The sequence below is a fragment of the Gymnoscopelus microlampas genome (assembly GCF_963454915.1).
Source record: "Gymnoscopelus microlampas genome assembly, chromosome: 22".
Lineage (NCBI taxonomy): Eukaryota > Metazoa > Chordata > Actinopteri > Myctophiformes > Myctophidae > Gymnoscopelus > Gymnoscopelus microlampas.
In genome coordinates, this window is record NC_139959.1 from 45,181,899 (window position 1) to 45,203,694 (window position 21,796).

The window sequence follows — 21,796 nt, forward strand, 5'->3', positions numbered from 1 at the left end:
TCTCTCTCTGGGTCAGTGGTTCTCAAACGTATTCATGTCAAGGACCACCAAATAAATATGTATTTGGTCAGACCCCCATTTGAAAACATTTTGTACCAGGGACCCCCATAAGAGAAGGTTTGTGTTACACATTTTACACATTTGACAAAATGTGACAAGATTTTCAAGACGTATCTGAACATTTCAAAAATGTCAGATCTACAAGCTCACACATCACATTGTGACACGATGTGAACTTGTAGATCTGCTATTTTCAAATAGCTGAAGTAGAAAATAGGGTTAAAGGGGTTATGCTTATTTTGCTGCTATAGGGGACCCCTTGGAACCCCCTCAATGACCTCTGGGGGTCCCTGGACCCCACTTTGAGAACCACTGCTTTAGGAAAACAAAAGTAAGATACAGCAGCAATAGCAGGTTTTACCGATTTGTTCACGACTTAGATTTTGATGTAAAATTGTCCTTTTGTCTGTGTCTGAACTCAGTTATGACAGTGAGGTCACATGACTGTCAGTGTGTTTCAATGTCTCTGAGGAGACAATACACTAAGTGAACGTGAACCTTTACTCACAACAAACCGTTTGACAGAGTTATCACACAATAAATCAAACAATCATAAAGGTTTACAACTACTTAGATTACACTCCTACGCTCTCTCTCTCTCTCTCTCTCTCTCTCTCTCTCTCTCTCTCTCTCTCTCTCTCTCTCTCTCTCTCTCGTCATTCAGTTCTTACGTACGCATCAGAAGGTTGACTGAGTCTTTGTTAAAGTTAAAGTATAGAGAACAAACCTTCACCTTGGTGTCAGATTATATTCAACATGGAGAGGTATTGCTACTTAACTATTTACTTGACAATCTACTACAGTCTATTATTACAATTACTATTAACAATGTTGTCATTCAACAGACGCTGTTATCCAGAGTGATCTATAAAGTACAAGATCCCAGTAAGCAGCATGGATCCTAGTCAACCAACAACTGGGTAAGTGGACCATGAAATAAAGTGATAATAAAACTAGAAAAAGTGCTCCTCGGAGCACAGGTCTCCGCCAGGTCAGGTAGGTTATTGTGGCCTCCTGGTGGCGCTATAATAGGCCAATGTGAAAAGGGTGGCATTTCTTCTTAGGCCTTTCAATGGGACACTGCATTCATGATTTGAGGCATTTTGTTCCAAAAATGTGTTTTGCTAAATTAGACCTGCTGGTGGCGCTATAGAGGCCAATGTGAATGTGAAAAGGGGGGCATTTCTTCCTCGGCCTAGTGGGAATTTGCATGCAAACTTTCACGGAAATTGCACACTGCATTCATGTTTTGAGGCATTTTGTTTAAAACTGACCAATCCTGCAAACTTTGGAAGCCACTGTAAGCCAAATAGGATGGAATATGAAATATCGGACAGATCCATCAGAATCACATGACTATGGAGATGCAGTGTACCAATTTGCGTGTTTTTTGGACAGAATCTGAAGGAATAATCACCTAAAATGTATTTTACATAAGTCGGCCCCCTGGTGGCGCTGTAAAAAGCAGATGTGAAAAATGCAGTCCAATGTTTTTCCTTGGCCTCTAGGGAGTGTGCGTGCAAAGTTTTACGCAGATCGGTGCAGTTATAGTTAAAAATGCAAATCGGCCAGTTATAGCGCCACCATGAGGCTGATTTGAAAATGTTCAAGTGGCATTTCTTCCTCGGCCTAGTGGGAATGTGCGTGTGCAATTTTATGGAAATGGCAAGCTGCGTTCATGATTGGAGGCAGTTTGTTCAAAACGGACCAATCCTGCAAACTTTGGAAGCCAACCTTAGCCAATGAGGATGCATTATGGGAAATCGGACAGATCCGGGTTGATCACATGACTATAGAGATACTGTGTACCGATTTGCATGACTTTTGGTTAAAAGCTGTAGGTGTAATGGGAAAAAATGGGTTTTGCACAAATCGGCCTCCTGGTGGCGCTATAACAGGCTCATGTGAAAAATGTGGGGCAGAGGTTCTGAATTGGCATCCAGGGAGTGTGTGTGCACAGTTTCGCAGCGACCGGGCCAACGGTGCCGGAGATTAGCTGGTAACACACAGACAGGACACACGGACACACACACGGACGGAAGGACGGACGGAGGGTAAAATATACTCTCTCGCCATGCCTTTCGGCCTGGCGGAGACAATAAGTGTGTGCTACAAAGTCATTTACTATACAGATATAAAACTAGAGTACGTTTGAAGCTGATGTACCTGTAATCAGTGCAGCATCTTAAATGAGCCTGTTGTCTGTTTCTGAATCAGGGGTTGGAGACACACACTAGAAGAAAAATATTAATTAATCAAATGAATTCATACATTCATAAATGTATTACATTATTATCATTATTATTATTAATATTTTTGTATTTGGACCCCCACAATTATATGTATTTGGCCGTGGACCCACATCTCAAAAATATTTTGTCCCCCCCCAGAAGCAAAGATTTGAGTTACAAATGTACGCTTTAAAAATATATACAGTATATTCAAAGATTTTTACACATTTTAAAGATTTTTCAAAAATAGCAGATCTACAAGCTCATAGCGCGGCACAGCCCAAGTATTACATAATGGTTCAAGTGGTTACACAGATGTGTTCCCGGTCTTAATGGGTTAAACAACACATGTAGCCCCTTATCACTAAAAATAATACATGTCGATGGAGACATGTTTTCAATATGTAGTTAAATGATTTGACCTCTTGTCTAGCATCAGGGTCTTGAGCTCTGCAGTGTTGTTAGTGGACAACACTGAGAGATCTCAAGACCCTGATGCTAGACAGGAGGGTACAGAGGACAGTTATTCAGCTGTTGGTGTTGTCTAGTCTGCTCTCTCACATCACATTGCACCTCTTGAAACAAGGACTAACATTAAATGTTAGCTCTCAAACCCTTTTCATGTCAACAACCCCCAAATGAATACGCATGTGGACACAGACCCCCTTCTGAAGATATTTTGTGCCAGGGACACGATACAAGATTTGTGTTGTTAAAATGTTTCAAAAATATTTATAATTTTTCATGATTTTGTGAAAATAGCTGATGTATATATATATAGGGATAAAGTGGTTAAACTGACTGATGCCGCATTAACTACTTTTGCCGGGGACCCCCTGGAACCTTCTTGAGGACCCCTGGGGGTCCCCGGACCCCACCTTGAGAACCACTGGTCTATAGGAACACAGTTGGCTGAGTTCAGAGGACAGAAGCCAGGCAGGGAGGATGATGTGTGTTGCTTTACTGCTCTAGTGACTCCTACTGGATGGAGAGGCTCTTGAGCCAGTAGATACAACAGCAGTGGAAACACAGACATGTGTGAGGAAGTTAACTGATATAGTGACACAACTAAAGAGTTAAAACATAATCAGTGTTAAGTTTGAATGTGTCATATGTGTAGAGTATATTCATCGTTGATTTGGTTAACATAAACTTAACCCCCCCTCCCTCCCCAGGTTGTAAGCATGTCTAAAGAGGACAGGGGGAGTGTTTCTCTGCAGTTTATTGTAGATTATAATGCTAGTTAATGTACAACATTTAATAGACACTAAAACCACCTGACCTCTAATGTCTCTGTCATTAAGTTGTATTGTCCTGATATCATTCTGATGTTGTTAGACTTTGATACTGAATGTTTAAACAGCTCATAAAATCATAAAGTCTAGCTGTGTAATTTAACAAAACACTTTATTCTTACTATTACACATTACAGTACATCTGAAAACAAAGTTACTTACACCCTCAGACACAGCATATGTAACCAATGTGCTGACTGACATTATGTTCCCCTAAGACAGTGGTTCTCAAAGTGGGGGTCCCCAGGGGTCCTTGAGGGGGTTCCAGGGGTCCTTGAGGGGGTTCCAGGGGATGCTTGGCTAAATTAATGAGCATGCATAACAATTGTTGTAACCACTTTAACCATATATACTGTACATAGACCGATCTACTGTTTGCCAGACCCGGCTTACATGAGGCTTTGTACCTGTTTTCTCCATACATGGGCAAAAAACAGGTTTTGCCCCCTTTGCCCTTAGGCCCCAGCCATAAAAGTCTGTCCCCCTTCCGTCCATACATGGGCATACACCGTGACGTAGTGCTGGGTCTGGCAGAACCAGGTCTCCTGGTCTTGTTTCAAAAGATCATGAAAATGTTTTAAACCGATTTATTTAAAAATAAACATGTTTTTTATTAACATTTTTGCATAACAACACAAATATTGTATGGGCTGAAATATCATCTTTTCAGATGGGGGTTCACGGCCAAATACATATTAAATTGTGGGTCCTTGACATGAAAAGGTTTGAGAACCACTGCCAACAACAATAATAATAATGAGAATAAGAAGAATAAGAAATATAACTTTATTTATAGCACCTTCCAGAAACAAGTTAAACAGTGCTTTACAGTAAACAGATATAAAAGTGAGTAAAATCACAGGTTAAGATAAACAATAAAAGTTACAACAAGTCATCAGTTAAGAAAAAGCTATACGATAGAAGTGAGTTTTAAGAAGAGATGTAAAAGAGGACTTCTGCCTGAGATCCTCAGACAGGGAGTTCCACAGCAGAGGAGACCACACAGCAAACACCCTTTAGTGACAAGCTGAGACTTTGAACCATCAGTAAGGTCTGCTGGAGGATCTCAGACAGCAGCCACTAGGCTCATAGGGACTTAAAAGATCACTGATATGGCAAGAACCTGACCATTGAAAACAAGCAGTAAAATCTTAAAAATCTATTCTAAAACTCACAGGTAACCAGTGAAGGGCAGGAAGGGCTGGTGTAATGTAAATGGTAAAATGGTGCATTTATATAGCGCTTCTATCCGAAGCGCTTTACATTGATTGTGCCATTAACCCATTCACACACACATTCATACACCGATGGCGGAGGAAACCATGCAAGGCACCAACCTGCTCATCGGGAGCAATTAGGGGTTCAGCGTCTTAATCGTAATGTGTTCAGTTATCTTAGTGTGTGTCAAAAGCCTGGCAGCAGCGTTTGTATCAGTTGCAGTGTGTATGTCACTTATTGATACCAGAATAAAGTGCAGGACAATAGTCAAGTCTGGAGGAGATAAAAACATGGATGATAAGGAATGGTCTGACGTTGGCTAGCTGTCTCCTTTGGGCAAAGCAGGATTAAAATAGAATGGATATAATGCTATATAATCATAATATTTCCTTGGTAATATGTCCTTGGTATTATGTAGAATGTGAAGAATGTATACATATATATATCCGTTAACCGTTTAAACCTTACATACTGAGGACCCTCAGGGGTCTGTCCTTGACCCCCTCATGTTGTCCCTCCACACTAAATCTCTTTGGTGAAAACAGCAGATCTGCTATAGCCCAATGTTCACCTATTATAACATGTTCAGAATAGGGATGTTACTGTGTATGTATATGGTTAAGTTGGGTATCAGAACACTGCAGTTGTTTCTTTGTCCTGACTAAATAATCTTTAATTGTATGAATTATGTTCTTAGTTATTTGACCTCAGCTCAAATAACTAAATAACGGCCAATAACACGTTTTCATCTTAAAACAAGCTGTTCAAATGCGAACAGCTTGTTTTAAGATTAAAACGTGTTATTGGCCGTTATTTAGTTTTTATTATACAACCTATAAACTGCCTTTGTGTACCAGTTTGTTTTGTTTTTTAATCGTCCTCCTGGTGGGGGCTCCTCACTGGCAGGTGAGCCAATAGGATACAACAGCAGTCACAGAAATGTGTGAGGAATGTATTGAAATAATGACACAATTGTTTTGTTTAAGAGTAAAAATAAATATTGTCCAAGAATAAAACAGTGGGTTAATAAAGTGTGAATGTACGTGTAGAGCAGAGGAGGACAGACTGATGATGGAGAGGACCACTAAATGTCCACCCTCCCTCCAGGGACCACATTGTGTATTATGTTCACTGTCACTCACTGTCAACACCATCATTCACCCATAATAGTCACAATGTAGAGATATTAACACATTTGATTATTATTATTTTTTCAAATCACACATAAATATGGAGCAGCTAAACATGATACATGTTCAATATAAATTAAGTTAATTGATAAAGTGACAAAACTAAGGATTAAAATAAAATAAACAATGGGCCAAAAACAGAAAGTTTGAATGTGTCATATTTATACAGTACATTACATTACACATTGATAAGGTTACGGTAACCCCCCATGTTGAATGTTCATTATAAATGCATATTTATTCTATGTAAACATGTCTAAAAAGGACAGGCAGTGTTTCTCTGTAGTTTACTGTAGATTATAATAGTTAATGTACAACATTTAATAGACACTAAAACCACCTGACCTCTATGTCTCTGTCTTTGTGTTGTGTTGACCTGATATGATCCTGAATGACGTTGTTAGACTTTGATACTGAACAACATGTTTAAACAGCTCATAAAATCATAAAGTGTAACCTTTAGTTGTACAATTTTAAAAACCTACAGTTAACCTTTTAAACCCTAAATACTTCTAGGACCAGGCATCCATAGGGGTCTGTCCTTGACCCACTCATTTCCCCCTCCTCACCATATTTGTAGGAGTAGTGAAAACGTTGTTTTGAAGAAAATACAAAATGGAGGAACATTTAGTTAGGTAGAAATCTGTGTGCGACAGTACGTCTGAAATCAAATATGACTAATGATAATTCATTTAACAACCTACTGTACATGTTGTGTATCCTACAGTATTTTAAATATAACTGGATCCATAAATATAATGTTTCATCTTGCTTATCATCCTGTCAGGGTTCATCAGCAGAGACCAGAGTCTCCTGTACCCAGCTGTGTGTCCACCAAGTCCAACGATGGACAGATTGACTTCAAAGATGGACACCACTCTACTGATCACAGGTCTGACTATTCATTATGATGCATTGTTTCTCTCTCAAAACATCACATCTAATAACCAGAGCTGTGTGTGTGTGTGTGTGTGTGTGTGTGTGTGTGTGTGTGTGTGTGTGTGTGTGTGTGTGTGTGTGTGTGTGTGTGTGTGTGTGTGTGTGTGTGTGTGTGTGTGTGTGTGTGTGTGTGTGTGTGTGTGTGTGTGTGTGTGTGTGTTAAATCATTTTATTGATCTCCTGCATGTCATTCATTCTGTTATGTCCCGTCTTTTATCTGTGTGAAATAGTTTGAATTAAAAGAAGTGTTGTGAACACTTGATGGAGGATGCATTGTAACATGGTGTGAGCTTGTAGATCTTGTAGATCTGCTCTAGCATAATGTTCATTTATCACATGCCCAGAATAGGGATGCTATGCTATGTGGTTAAGTTGGATAGCAGAACAGCTCAGTTGTTTGTCCTCCTGACTCCTAATCTCATATTATGAATTCTGTTCTTAATTATTTGACCAACAGCTTGTTGAAGGGACATGAAACCCCAGGCTGATGTTGTTGTTTGTTTTCCACCTCAGGTTAAACACTACAGCAGGGTCAAAACATTAAAAACATGGCATAACACTGACCTTATAGCACAGTGATGTAAGCACACAGCTGAAATTAGTTTGGTGCAGCTGTGTTGCTTACTAGTCTGCCATGTTTTTAATCTACTGTACTGTAACCTTAACTGGGTTTCATGCCCCTTTAAATTGAATATTTATTATATATTGTTATTTAGTTTATCCACCTATAAATTGCCTTTGTTTGCCAGTTTGTTTTATTTTTGAAACTTATCAAAAAAATCACACCCTGTGTGAAGGTAGCGGCGCCTTAGATACATTTTATCATCGATATGTGTTTATAATGTGTTTATAGCCATGTGTCACGTGAAGCTTGACCAATCACTTTGTTGACGGGTCTGACCAATCAGAGGGTTGACGGGTCTGACCAATCAGAGCGTTGACGGGTCTGACCAATCAGAGCGTTGACGGGTCTGACCAATCAGAGCGTTGACGGTGAACACGGACAAAGTCCGGTATAGAGCAGGATCCTGCTTTTAGCGCCGCTAAAAATAAAAGCCCTGTTTTTACAACATGGCCGTAGGCTAAACAGTGTAGAACAGGCTTTGTCTGGCGCTTCGTCCTCCTGGTGGGGGCTCCTCACTGGCAGGTGAGCCAATAGGATACAACAGCAATGCAGCGCAGAAATGTGTGGGGAATGTATTGACATTATGCCAACATTTCTTTTATAATAAAACAATGGGTTAAGACAGAGTGTATGAGTAGAGCAGAGGAGGACAAACTGTGATGATGGAGAGGGTCACTAAATGTCCTCCCTCACTACAGAGACCATATTGAGTATCTGCACTCTCACCAGTAGTACACTGTAAACCACATTACTCAAATTGCCCAGAATAGTCACAATGTAGGGATATTCAAAAAATATTATTCAGTGTAAGATTTTATTTTTATGTATTCCTTTTTTCAAATTTCATTTAGTAATATTAAATGTATGAACAAATACATTGGACCTAAAAAAAATACAAAGAACTGTAACTGTAACTGTTTGGAATTGAAACAGCTGAAATAATAATATATCAGTATTGACCCGTAGGCATCATTAAGTTAACCCATTAAGACCGGTAAAGTATCTGTGTCATTTTAGATTTGAGCAAAAAAATGTATACTTTGGCTATTCAAAAATAGCAGCTACTGTATACAAGCTCATAGTGCGTCACTTTGTGCCGCGCTACAAGCTTGTAGATCTGCTATTTTTGAAAGATCATGATTATGGTCATATGAGCTGTTTAAACATGATCAGTATCAAAGTCTAACAACATCAGAATGATATCAGGCCAACATTATAGAGGTCAGGTGGTTTTAGTGTCTATTAAACATTAACTATTATTATAATCTACAGTAAACCTCTTTAGACACGTTTACAACCTGTTAGAATAAATACACATTTATAATAACCATTCAACATGTTTTATCTGCTTCATATTTATGTTTATTTTTCATCAATCTTTTTCAATGTGGAATATATTGTCTAAAACCATAGATGGGCAACATGCAGACCCCACCTTAACACTTAACACATGCAGACCCCACCTTAACACTTAACACATGCAGACCCCACCTTAACACTTAACACATGCAGACCCCACCTTAACACTTAACACATGCAGACCCACCTTAACACTTAACACATGCAGACCCCACCTTAACACTTAACACATGCAGACCCCACCTTAACACTTAACACATGCAGACCCACCTTAACACTTAACACATGCAGACCCCACCTTAACACTTAACACATGCAGACCCCACCTTAACACTTAACACATGCAGACCCACCTTAACACTTAACACATGCAGACCCCACCTTAACACTTAACACATGCAGACCCCACCTTAACACTTAACACATGCAGACCCCACCTTAACACTTAACACATGCAGACCCACCTTAACACTTAACACATGCAGACCCCACCTTAACACTTAACACATGCAGACCCCACCTTAACACTTAACACATGCAGACCCCACCTTAACACTTAACACATGCAGACCCCACCTTAACACTTAACACATGCAGACCCCACCTTAACACTTAACACATGCAGACCCCACCTTAACACTTAACACATGCAGACCCCACCTTAACACTTAACACATGCAGACCCCACCTTAACACTTAACACATGCAGACCCACCTTAACACTTAACACATGCAGACCCCACCTTAACACTTAACACATGCAGACCCCACCTTAACACTTAACACATGCAGACCCCACCTTAACACTTAACACTTAACACATGCAGACCCACCTTAACACTTAACACATGCAGACCCCACCTTAACACTTGCGTGACTAAGCGGCCAATCTGACCGATTTTGAGAAACCCGGACATTCTATAGCTCATTGTTAGCTTGTTAGATTGTATAGGCCATCCTACTATCCTACTATAATTCTAGTAACCTCTGTAGTGGTGAGTACGTGAGTGAAGCTACCCGGTTCTCCTCACTGGCTGGACCAATTGCTCTGATTTTGCACACAGCCATTAACCATTACCATCTGAACGCAACTGTGAAGCCCGTTTTTCAATTTCATCAAATCTCAGCTTCTTATTAGCGTTTTTGTGTCAAACACTGTCGCCATGGTTACGGGGCTGCCCAGCTATGGGACGAACTGCCTCCCGGGTTGCCAGATCATGTGCGCATATCCCCCCACGGATGCGCTGCACCGACCGGGTATGGTCTAGTTGTTCTATAGTTAATGGATCATTTGGCCAAGCGACTTCTCTCCTTTAGGCCTAATACTAATAATGACATAAAAATGACATAAATCTAACCTCTAAATGTTGTATTTCATCTGACCAATGTGCTCTGCTTCCCAGCCTCGCTCACTCACAGTGTTGCCATGTCTGCTCATTATAAGCGACTTTGGGCTTGTTTTTCTATGACGTCTTTCTATGAAGACACGTTGTGAGCTTGTAGATCGTCAATTTTCAAGTTGGATGCAGCTCATTTTCTCATCTTTCACCAAAAATAGCAGATCTACAAGCTCACAACACAACATTTGCTTGTAGATCTGCTAAAGCCAAATGTTTGCCTATTATCACATGCCCAGAATGGGGATGTTACATGCTTAAAGGAGAAGTTCACCCCCCAAAAATACCTATTTTCTATCAATTGCACACCCCATGAAGCCTTGAATTAATTAATAAATATTAATTTTAGTTTCTGTGGCATTCCTAAGCCAAGAACTTGATACCCGGGTGTATTTCCGGTAGGAGACACAAATAATCTACTTTGTGTCTCCTACCGGATACATTAGCCGGTAGGAGACGGGAATTCAATTATTAGCTTAGGAATGTGACAAAAACTAAAAAGAATCCATGGATTCAAGGCTTCATGGGGTGTGCAATTGATGGAAAATACATTTTTTTGGGTGAACTACTCCTTTAAGTTGGGTACCAGAACAGTATACTGTTGTTTGTCCTTATCTCATTTATGAATGACCTCAGCTGTATTAGAACAGCTTGTTTTAAGTTGAATATTTGTGTTAATAGTTTTTTTAGTTCATATACACCTATAAACTGCCTTTGATTTCAGTTTTTTTTTTTTAAACTTATCAAAACAATAAAACTGCTATTTGTATGACATGGCAGTTGGGCCAAGCAGTCTAGAACTGTGTGTGTGTGTGTGTGTGTGTGTGTGTGTGTGTGTGTGTGTGTGTGTGTGTGTGTGTGTGTGTGTGTGTGTGTGTGTGTGTGTGTGTGTGTGTGTGTGTGTGTGTGTGTGTGTGTGTGTGTGTGTGTGTGTTACGCATAACAACTAATACACACACAGGATTGGAAAATTAATAAGTGTGTATATGTGACCCTGGAACATGAACCCCCGGATTACTGTTTAAAGCAGGGGTCTTCAACAGGGGGTCCGGGACCCCTAGGGGATCCTCAGAGCTACTATAGGGATTTAGTTTTTTTACATTAACCACTTGAACACTAGAATTCATTTTCTGAGGGGAACATTAGCCGAAAATAGCAGATCTACAAGCTCACAACACCTCGCGCTGCGAGGCGTGGAGAGCTTGTAGATCGGCTATTTTTGGCAAAGAGGCTATAGGTGTAGAGGGAAAAAAAGACTAAGTCAAAAAATACTTGAATCTGAAACAATATAAAGTAGGGGGTCCCTGCTCCTGCTTCATCTCTCTCTCAGCTAGGGGGTCCTTGGCCTGAAAACGTTGAAGACCCCTGGTTTAAAGTTCAATGTGTTCATTGTAGCGAGAACTCTGGTCTCAGTTTGAGATCATGTTCAAGAACCACTGAGGCTCTAAAGCAGAGAAATGACATTAAAATACAATACAATGTTGTTATAGTAATACTATTAATTTGATCTGTACTGCTACATCTGTGCTGCCACATCTACTCTAGTTTGATGGTCAAATCAAATGTTTCACGTCAGCAATAATAACATCATTACATGTTTAGACCTCTGATTTTATTGTGTCTGTTTCAATTGTGACAAAAAGGTCCTGTGAATCAACGTCCCGCCCCTCTGGCCCCTCCCCAAACAAAAGCCATGTTCTGCCAGGCAGGGTGGGGCCGAGGATCAGCAGTCTCATCAAGCAACTCACCACAGGTCAGAAGAGCTGTGACTCCACCCCATCCCTCCATGAAGAGGCCTCTCTCCCCTTCAGGCGGTGAGTCAGTTGGTGAAACATGTTAATATGCTGTTGACCAGTCATCAGTTTGTCTAGTATGTGAATCTGGATGTGACCAGAGATGCCACAACACTGTTGTCCGTGCTACCCTGCCAGCCAGCCCTTTATACGGCTGTGTGACAAGCCCACACTGGACCCTGAATGAGGGATGGTCAATGCGGCTCACCCTGCCACTGCTGCCACTAAATTCACTGATGTTTAAAACCTATGTATTTGTTACAGAGCAAGTAAACATACATGAAATGACCATAAAGCCATTAGAAATGCTTAAAATAATATTCAAATAACCTTTTTTTCCTGCATTTCTTTCCCTCTACACCAAATCTTTCACCAAACATAGCAGATCTACAGGCTCACAACACACCGTTTGCTTGTAGATCTGCCTATCACATGCCCAGAATAGGAATGCTACGTGCTTAAGTTGGATAGCAGAACAGTACGGTTGTTTGTCCTAATCTCATTTTATGAGAAGGGAGCCGACTTTGGATCTGGATTCCTCTGTTAGAAAACATGTTGGGGGGATTTCAGAACCCTGTAGGGTTGTTACGAAAACTCAAGCAAAAACTAGAAAAAGTGCTCCTCGGAGCACAGGTCTCCGCCATGTCAGGTATGTTATTGTGGCCTCCTGGTGGCGCTATAATAGGCCAATGTGAGTAGGGTGGCATTTGTTCTTAGGCCTTTCAATCGGACACTGCATTCATGATTTGAGGCATTTTGTTTGAAAAATGTATTTTGCTAAATTAGACCTGCTGGTGGCGCTATAACAGGCCAATGTGAAAAGGGTGTCATTTCTTCCTCTGCCTAGTGGGAATGTGTGCGCAAAATTGGACAGAAATCTTATGCTGCGTTGATGATTTGAGGCATTTTGTTCAAAACAAACCAATCCTGCAAACTTTGGAATCCAATCTTAGCCAATCAGGATGGAAAATGGAAAATCGGACAAGTCTGTGTTGATCACATGACTATGTGTTGTTGCATATTTGGGCTTGCTTCCACATGTTTTATTTCTTATTTAAACCAACAGTGGTTCTCAAATAGTTTCATGTCATGGACCCCTTAGCTCTGGTCCATAGTGTTAGAAGGAGTTCTCCAACTCCTTATAACGCTATGGACCAGAGCTAATGGACCCCAAAGATGCATTGGCTATTTTCAAATAGGCGATGTATAGGTTTAAAGGTATTGTAGGCAACATTAAGCCTAAATTTAAAAAAATATTTATTTATATATATTTTGCATTTTTTCCCCTCTATCAGCCACTATATAATGATGCTGGGGTGTTTTCCTGCATTGAAACACAGCCCTCTTTCTGAAAACCGTATTTTCCCTGTATTGTTTGTTTGTGCAGTTCGTTTGATGCTTCCATAGACTTCCATAGAGTCACACGGACACGCACGGATGCGCACATGCGTGCGTTAATTTACGTCCCGGACAAACATAAACAATAGGGAAAATACGGATTTCAGAAAGAGGCCTGTGTTTCAATGCAGGAAAACACCCCAGCATCATTATATAGTGGCTGACAGAGGGGAAAAAATGCAAACAATATATATATAAATATTTTTTTAAATTTAGGCTTAATGTTGCATACAACACCTTTAAAGTGCTCATGTTGTGGTCTATAGTTGCTTTTCATAGACCCGTTTTCATAGACCCACTTGGTTGCTTATTTCTCTCACAAAAGCTGGCAACACTGACCGTACACTTCAGGGTCTAAATCAGTGGATCTCAACCTGTGGGTTGGGATCCCCAGGGGGGTCCCCACATGTTTTTTGGGTGGTCCCCAGATGACAGTAAAGTGACAGTTTAAGGACTTTTAAGACCTTTAAAAAAAAAAAAGAAGGAAAAGAAAACAGACCATTACTGCATCACAAGTAATCAACAAACTATACTATTAAAAAAATAAAAAAAATAAAAACTATACTATTTAAAACTGCCCAGGACGAATGTCCTGACCCTTCGTGGTGCCCAGTGCTTGGGGGGGGGGCTGATGCAGTGTTTTTTCGCCGTTTATTATTCTTTTTTTACGTTGTTTGGTGCCCCCCCACAAGGTTGGTGCCCTGTCTTTTGGATTACTTTTGGAGAACCCGCAACGCAAAATAGAAAGAAAAAGAGTTTGTTAATGTGTATGTTGTATGTTGAAGTGTACTGCTCGTTTAATTGAATTGAATTATTATTTTGTTTGATTAATATTGGGTCAGATAAAATACTGCATTTAATTTCAAAAGCAACAGTTTTGTGTTTTATTTTTGGTCTGAAATACAGTTTGTTTAAAGTATAAATAATTACTGCTGCAGGTTCTGCATTAATGAGTACTTTTACTTTTGGTACTTTAAGTACATTTTGATGCCAATACTTTTGTACTTTTACTTGTAACAGAGTATGTATACATTGCCGTATTGATACTTTTACTTAAGTAAAAAAAAAACAGAGTACTTTTTTCCACCACTGCATTCATGTCATGAATTAAAATCATTTGAGAAATCAGAGCAAAACATACAGATGACAAACTGCACAAAATACACACAGTTATACATTTACTAACCACTACGGCCATGTTGTCTTTAATGTTAATGATTAATTAAAACCATAACAGTGCTTCAGTCTGTCTGCTGGCTGCTGCTCTGATGTCACAATCACCACTATAACACACACACACACACACACACACACACACACACACGCACACACACACACACACACACACTGAGCAATATCTCTTTATCAGTCCATCTTGTTGGCCATAGTGTTCATGTTGTACAAATACTAAAGAACAGGGAAAACTGTTGAGCCCTTCATTGTCCTTTGGTCAAGGTTGACTGCAGGTGCGTTGGTCTCAAAAACATGAAGGAAAACCGTCAGAAAAATACTCACTCACTGTATAAACATAAAGGAAAACACCTTAGACATACTTAAGACAATATAATGTCTTTATTTTAAATGCTCATAATGCGCTCTGTGCTCATAGTGAGGTCTGAATTTAAATAAGCAAACGTTTCACTCCTGGGACCTTCATCAGTGCTATCTGAAGTCAGTGCACCCTGATAACACTGATGAAGGTCCCAGGAGAGAAACCTTTGCTCACCCTTCACTATGAGCACAGAGCACATTATGATTATTTAAAACTAGAAAATGTGCTCCTCGGAGCACAGGTCTCCGCCAGTACTGTTCCTGATTAATCCTGTCTTACCTATTTATATTACATATTGTCACGTGTCACTTGACCAATGTTAGCTTGGCTGATGGAAGCTCACTTCAAAAAATATAAATGATTTTTTGAAGTGCGTCATCTATTTATAGGTTTTTATTTCATCATGCGTCTCGCTAGCCAATCAATGCATTGGTGACAACATATTGTCACGTGTCACGTGAAGCTTGACCAATGTTAGCTTGGCTGAGACGAACACACACACGGAAGGACGGAGACGAAAACATACTCACCACCACACTGGCGGAGACAATAAATAGGAGTTTTCCTTAATGTGTATGCAGTGAGTGAGTCTTTGTCTGCCAGTTTTCCTTTATGTTGTACAAGTACCAAATACACCCCACCATCTGTGTGTCCATACTGTAGGTGTGGTGGTCTTTAAATGAGGTGTGGTCTGGTGTGTGTCCATACTGTAGGTGTGGTGGTCTTTAAATGAGGTGTGGTCTGGTGTCTGTCCATACTGTAGGTGTGGTGGTCTATAAATGAGGTGTGGTCTGGTGTGTGTTCATAGTGTAGGTGTGGTGGTCTTTAAATGAGGTGTGGTCTGGTGTCTGTCCATACTGTAGGTGTGGTGGTCTTTAAATGAGGTGTGGTCTGGTGTGTGTTCATACTGTAGGTGTGGTGGTCTTTAAATGAGGTGTGGTCTGGTGTGTGTCCATACTGTAGGTGTGGTGGTCTTTAAATGAGGTGTGGTCTGGTGTGTGTCCATACTGTAGGTGTGGTGGTCTTTAAATGAGGTGTGGTCTGGTGTGTGTCCTTACTGTAGGTGTGGTGGTCTTTAAATGAGGTGTGGTCTGGTGTGTGTTCATACTGTAGGTGTGTTGGTCTTTAAATGAGGTGTGGTCTGGTGTGTGTTCATACTGTAGGTGTGTTGGTCTTTAAATGAGGTGTGGTCTGGTGTGTGTTCATACTGTAGGTGTGGTGGTCTTTAAATGAGGTGTGGTCTGGTGTGTGTTCATACTGTAGGTGTGTTGGTCTTTAAATGAGGTGTGGTCTGGTGTGTGTTCATACTGTAGGTGTGGGGGTCTTTAAATGAGGTGTGGTCTGGTGTGTGTTCATACTGTAGGTGTGGGGGTCTTTAAATGAGGTGTGGTCTGGTGTGTGTCCATACTGTAGGTGTGGTGGTCTTTAAATGAGGTGTGGTCTGGTGTGTGTCCATACTGTAGGTGTGGGGGTCTTTAAATGAGGTGTGGTCTGGTGTGTGTTCATACTGTAGGTGTGGTGGTCTTTAAATGAGGTGTGGTCTGGTGTGTGTTCATACTGTAGGTGTGTTGGTCTTTAAATGAGGTGTGGTCTGGTGTGTGTTCATACTGTAGGTGTGGGGGTCTTTAAATGAGGTGTGGTCTGGTGTGTGTTCATACTGTAGGTGTGGGGGTCTTTAAATGAGGTGTGGTCTGGTGTGTGTCCATACTGTAGGTGTGGTGGTCTTTAAATGAGGTGTGGTCTGGTGTGTGTCCATACTGTAGGTGTGGTGGTCTTTAAATGAGGTGTGGTCTGGTGTGTGTTCATACTGTAGGTGTGGGGGTCTTTAAATGAGGTGTGGTCTGGTGTGTGTCCATACTGTAGGTGTGGGGGTCTTTAAATGAGGTGTGGTCTGGTGTCTGTCCATACTGTAGGTGTGGTGGTCTTTAAATGAGGTGTGGTCTGGTGTGTGTTCATACTGTAGGTGTGTTGGTCTTTAAATGAGGTGTGGTCTGGTGTGTGTCCATACTGTAGGTGTGGTGGTCTTTAAATGAGGTGTGGTCTGGTGTGTGTTCATACTGTAGGTGTGTTGGTCTTTAAATGAGGTGTGGTCTGGTGTGTGTTCATACTGTAGGTGTGGTGGTCTTTAAATGAGGTGTGGTCTGGTGTGTGTTCATACTGTAGGTGTGTTGGTCTTTAAATGAGGTGTGGTCTGGTGTGTGTTCATACTGTAGGTGTGGGGGTCTTTAAATGAGGTGTGGTCTGGTGTGTGTTCATACTGTAGGTGTGGGGGTCTTTAAATGAGGTGTGGTCTGGTGTGTGTCCATACTGTAGGTGTGGTGGTCTTTAAATGAGGTGTGGTCTGGTGTGTGTTCATACTGTAGGTGTGGGGGTCTTTAAATGAGGTGTGGTCTGGTGTGTGTCCATACTGTAGGTGTGGGGGTCTTTAAATGAGGTGTGGTCTGGTGTCTGTCCATACTGTAGGTGTGTTGGTCTTTAAATGAGGTGTGGTCTGGTGTGTGTCCATACTGTAGGTGTGGGGGTCTTTAAATGAGGTGTGGTCTGGTGTGTGTCCATACTGTAGGTGTGGTGGTCTTTAAATGAGGTGTGGTCTGGTGTGTGTCCATACTGTAGGTGTGGTGGTCTTTAAATTAGGTGTGGTCTGGTGTGTGTTCATACTGTAGGTGTGTTGGTCTTTAAATGAGGTGTGGTCTGGTGTGTGTTCATACTGTAGGTGTGGGGGTCTTTAAATGAGGTGTGGTCTGGTGTGTGTTCATACTGTAGGTGTGTTGGTCTTTAAATGAGGTGTGGTCTGGTGTGTGTTCATACTGTAGGTGTGGTGGTCTTTAAATGAGGTGTGGTCTGGTGTGTGTTCATACTGTAGGTGTGGTGGTCTTTAAATGAGGTGTGGTCTGGTGTGTGTTCATACTGTAGGTGTGTTGGTCTTTAAATGAGGTGTGGTCTGGTGTGTGTTCATACTGTAGGTGTGGGGGTCTTTAAATGAGGTGTGGTCTGGTGTGTGTTCATACTGTAGGTGTGGGGGTCTTTAAATGAGGTGTGGTCTGGTGTGTGTCCATACTGTAGGTGTGGTGGTCTTTAAATGAGGTGTGGTCTGGTGTGTGTCCATACTGTAGGTGTGGGGGTCTTTAAATGAGGTGTGGTCTGGTGTGTGTTCATACTGTAGGTGTGGGGGTCTTTAAATGAGGTGTGGTCTGGTGTGTGTTCATACTGTAGGTGTGGGGGTCTTTAAATGAGGTGTGGTCTGGTGTGTGTTCATACTGTAGGTGTGGGGGTCTTTAAATGAGGTGTGGTCTGGTGTGTGTTCATACTGTAGGTGTGTTGGTCTTTAAATGAGGTGTGGTCTGGTGTGTGTTCATACTGTAGGTGTGGTGGTCTTTAAATGAGGTGTGGTCTGGTGTGTGTTCATACTGTAGGTGTGGTGGTCTTTAAATGAGGTGTGGTCTGGTGTGTGTTCATACTGTAGGTGTGTTGGTCTTTAAATGAGGTGTGGTCTGGTGTGTGTTCATACTGTAGGTGTGGGGGTCTTTAAATGAGGTGTGGTCTGGTGTGTGTTCATACTGTAGGTGTGGGGGTCTTTAAATGAGGTGTGGTCTGGTGTGTGTCCATACTGTAGGTGTGGTGGTCTTTAAATGAGGTGTGGTCTGGTGTGTGTCCATACTGTAGGTGTGGGGGTCTTTAAATGAGGTGTGGTCTGGTGTGTGTTCATACTGTAGGTGTGGGGGTCTTTAAATGAGGTGTGGTCTGGTGTGTGTTCATACTGTAGGTGTGGGGGTCTTTAAATGAGGTGTGGTCTGGTGTGTGTTCATACTGTAGGTGTGGGGGTCTTTAAATGAGGTGTGGTCTGGTGTGTGTTCATACTGTAGGTGTGGGGATCTTTAAATGAGGTGTGGTCTGGTGTGTGTTCATACTGTAGGTGTGGGGGTCTTTAAATGAGGTGTGGTCTGGTGTGTGTCCATACTGTAGGTGTGGGGATCTTTAAATGAGGTGTGGTCTGGTGTGTGTCCATACTGTAGGTGTGGGGGTCTTTAAATGAGGTGTGGTCTGGTGTGTCCATACTGTAGGTGTGGTGGTCTTTAAATGAGGTGTGGTCTGGTGTGTGTCCATACTGTAGGTGTGGGGGTCTTTAAATGAGGTGTGGTCTGGTGTGTGTTCATACTGTAGGTGTGGGGGTCTTTAAATGAGGTGTGGTCTGGTGTGTGTTCATACTGTAGGTGTGGGGGTCTTTAAATGAGGTGTGGTCTGGTGTGTGTCCATACTGTAGGTGTGGGGGTCTTTAAATGAGGTGTGGTCTGGTACATTGTTGCAGCATTGCTATCTTAAATGGAGTGAGAAAAGTCACAAAGTGATTACACCTTAAAGCAGCTTTTACCTCATCTACAGTCTAGTGCCGTCCCCCAGGACATCATTTCTCTGCTCTGGTGACTGTGACTGTGACTGTGACTATGACTATGACTATGACTATGACTATGACTGTGACTGTGACTGTGACTATGACTATGACTATGACTATGACTATCACTGTGACTGTGACTGTGACTATAGCGTGGGGCAGCAGTGGCTCAGGGGTAGAGTGGCCGGGTAGAGTGAACTGGAAACCACAAGGTTCCCAGTTCGATCCCGGGCTGGAGGGCTACCCCAGAGTTAGTGTAGTAGTGTCCTTGAGCAAGACGCTGAACCCCTAATTGCTCCTGTTGAGCAGGTTGGTGCCTTGCATGGTTTCCTCCTCCATCGGTGTATGAATGTGTGTGTGAAAGGATGTATATGGCCGACTTTAAGGATCTAAGAGTGCATTAGATCAGTGAATCTCAAACGTTTTTGACTCGGACACCCCTGTAAATAACTTTGTTCATCCACACCACCCCTGAATGACGTGGTTAATTTTTAGAACTTTATGTCATATTATGCTACATAAATATGTGAACCTTTCCCCCACGAGGACAACTTGAGAGAATAATCTGTTTCCATTAAGACAGGTTGACGTTTAACTACTTGAACCCCAGCATCCCTATTCTGGGGGGGGGGACATTCGTCAAAAATGGCAGATCTACAAGCTCACAGCTGCTATATTGGCAAAAGAGATTTGATGTAGATGGGGAAAAAAACTTAACAAGTACAGTGCAAGTCAAGTCTGTTTAAGTATCAAGGGTTTAAGTGGTTAAACTGATATTGTAAGTGATACTGATACATTCTAAATATCACAGTATTCTAACATATATGTAAGAATCTGTTGACCAATGACAACATCCTTCAACATGTGATACATAAATCCACAGAATACATTGTCTGTGTTCTACCTAGAGGTGATTTAATACCAAATACAAGTACAGATGTGCCACTTCAAAACTTCACATGTCCTGCCATCGGCAAAACAGTAAATTTTCAGGGGATTCCCAGGGCAATAAGAGGGACAAAAAAGGGCATTTAAAATGCTGAATTATTTTGAAATCTATGATTCCCTTTGCTGCCACAAGGGGTAGCAAGTTTACAAGTTCTCTCTCTCTCTCTATAATGATCATTTTGATCATTTTGTCCTTGTTCCCTTGTATTATTTTTCTTATTCTGAATATGTATTATTATTTAGTGTCAGAGACAGACAGACAGACAGACAGACGCAAGCAGACAGACAGACAGACAGACAGACAGACAGGGGGCAGGCAGGCAGACAGACAGACAGACAGACAGACAGACAGGGCAGACAAGAGGGGGCAGACAGACAGAGGGGTCAGACAGACAGACAGACAGACAGACAGACAGACAGACAGACAGACAGACAGACAGACAGACAGACAGACAGACAGACAGACAGACAGACAGACAGACAGACAGACAGACAGACAGACAGACAGACAGACAGACAGACAGACAAGACAGGGCAGACAGACAGGGCAGGCAGACAGACAAAGAGGGGGGGGGGGGGGGGGTCAGGCTTTCAGACTTTCAGTAGTCAACTCTTTGGGGGGCTTTTGATATGTAAAGTTGCTTCAGCCATTCAGCTCTTGAACAGAGTGTGAATGAGGAAATCAAAATTACCTCTTCATGACACTGGCCACCTAACTGCAAATTGCAACACAAGATTTTTACATTTGTTGAATCTAGGGTTGCAATACCTCCCATAGGCAGCCAATGCAAAAAAAGGGGTTTGCTATCTGATTGTATTAAACAACGTTAAACTCACCAACATTGCGGCTCTATGGAAAGCTTGAATTATCCTCTTTCTATCTGCAAGTGTTTGTTTCCTAAAAATCCACTGTAGAGATTTTATGGGAGGTATTGCAACCCTAGATTCGTCAAATTAAAAAACAATCTAGTGTTGCAATTTGCGGCTACTGGCCACCTATAATATTAGGGAAGTCAGAATCAGTTTTACCTTTTATTTTACAACAAACAGGGCAGAATATACATGTGACTGCTAAGCAGTCACAGGTATTATAACAAACTTACTGTAGCAACATGTAATAATGTTATAAGTCGTTTGGCCAAGGTCCTCCCGAAGATTGTAGAAAATAATGGAGGGCATAGTGGAATGTGAGACCAGAAAGTTGCCTTAAAACATGCCAATGTTCTTTCTCATGACAACACTATACTGATACTGCATAGTTTGAACTGATACTGTTGTTTTAATATTTTGTACATAATATGGTCCATGTAAGGAGGGACAGGAATACTTTTTTTTTTTCACCTGTTAATCATCATTACTGTTGTTGCTGCCCTTACAATACCTGTAACTGCTTTTTTTGTT

The 21,796-nt window shown here is 41.4% G+C and overlaps 1 protein-coding gene across 1 annotated transcript in view; it reads left to right on the top strand.

Annotated features, from left to right (window-relative positions):
• Positions 1 to 916: 916 nt before the first annotated feature.
• LOC311038673 (NACHT, LRR and PYD domains-containing protein 3-like) overlaps positions 917 to 21,796 on the top strand; it is a gene marked incomplete at its 3' end in the record, with an annotated part of 53,415 nt that continues 32,535 nt past the window's right edge. The window contains exons 1-2 of the mRNA XM_084048243.1: positions 917 to 980; positions 6,782 to 6,886. Of these exons, the coding sequence (XP_083904369.1) occupies positions 955 to 980; positions 6,782 to 6,886 (131 nt within the window). The 5' untranslated portion in view covers positions 917 to 954. The remainder of the gene's footprint in view (positions 981 to 6,781; positions 6,887 to 21,796) is intronic.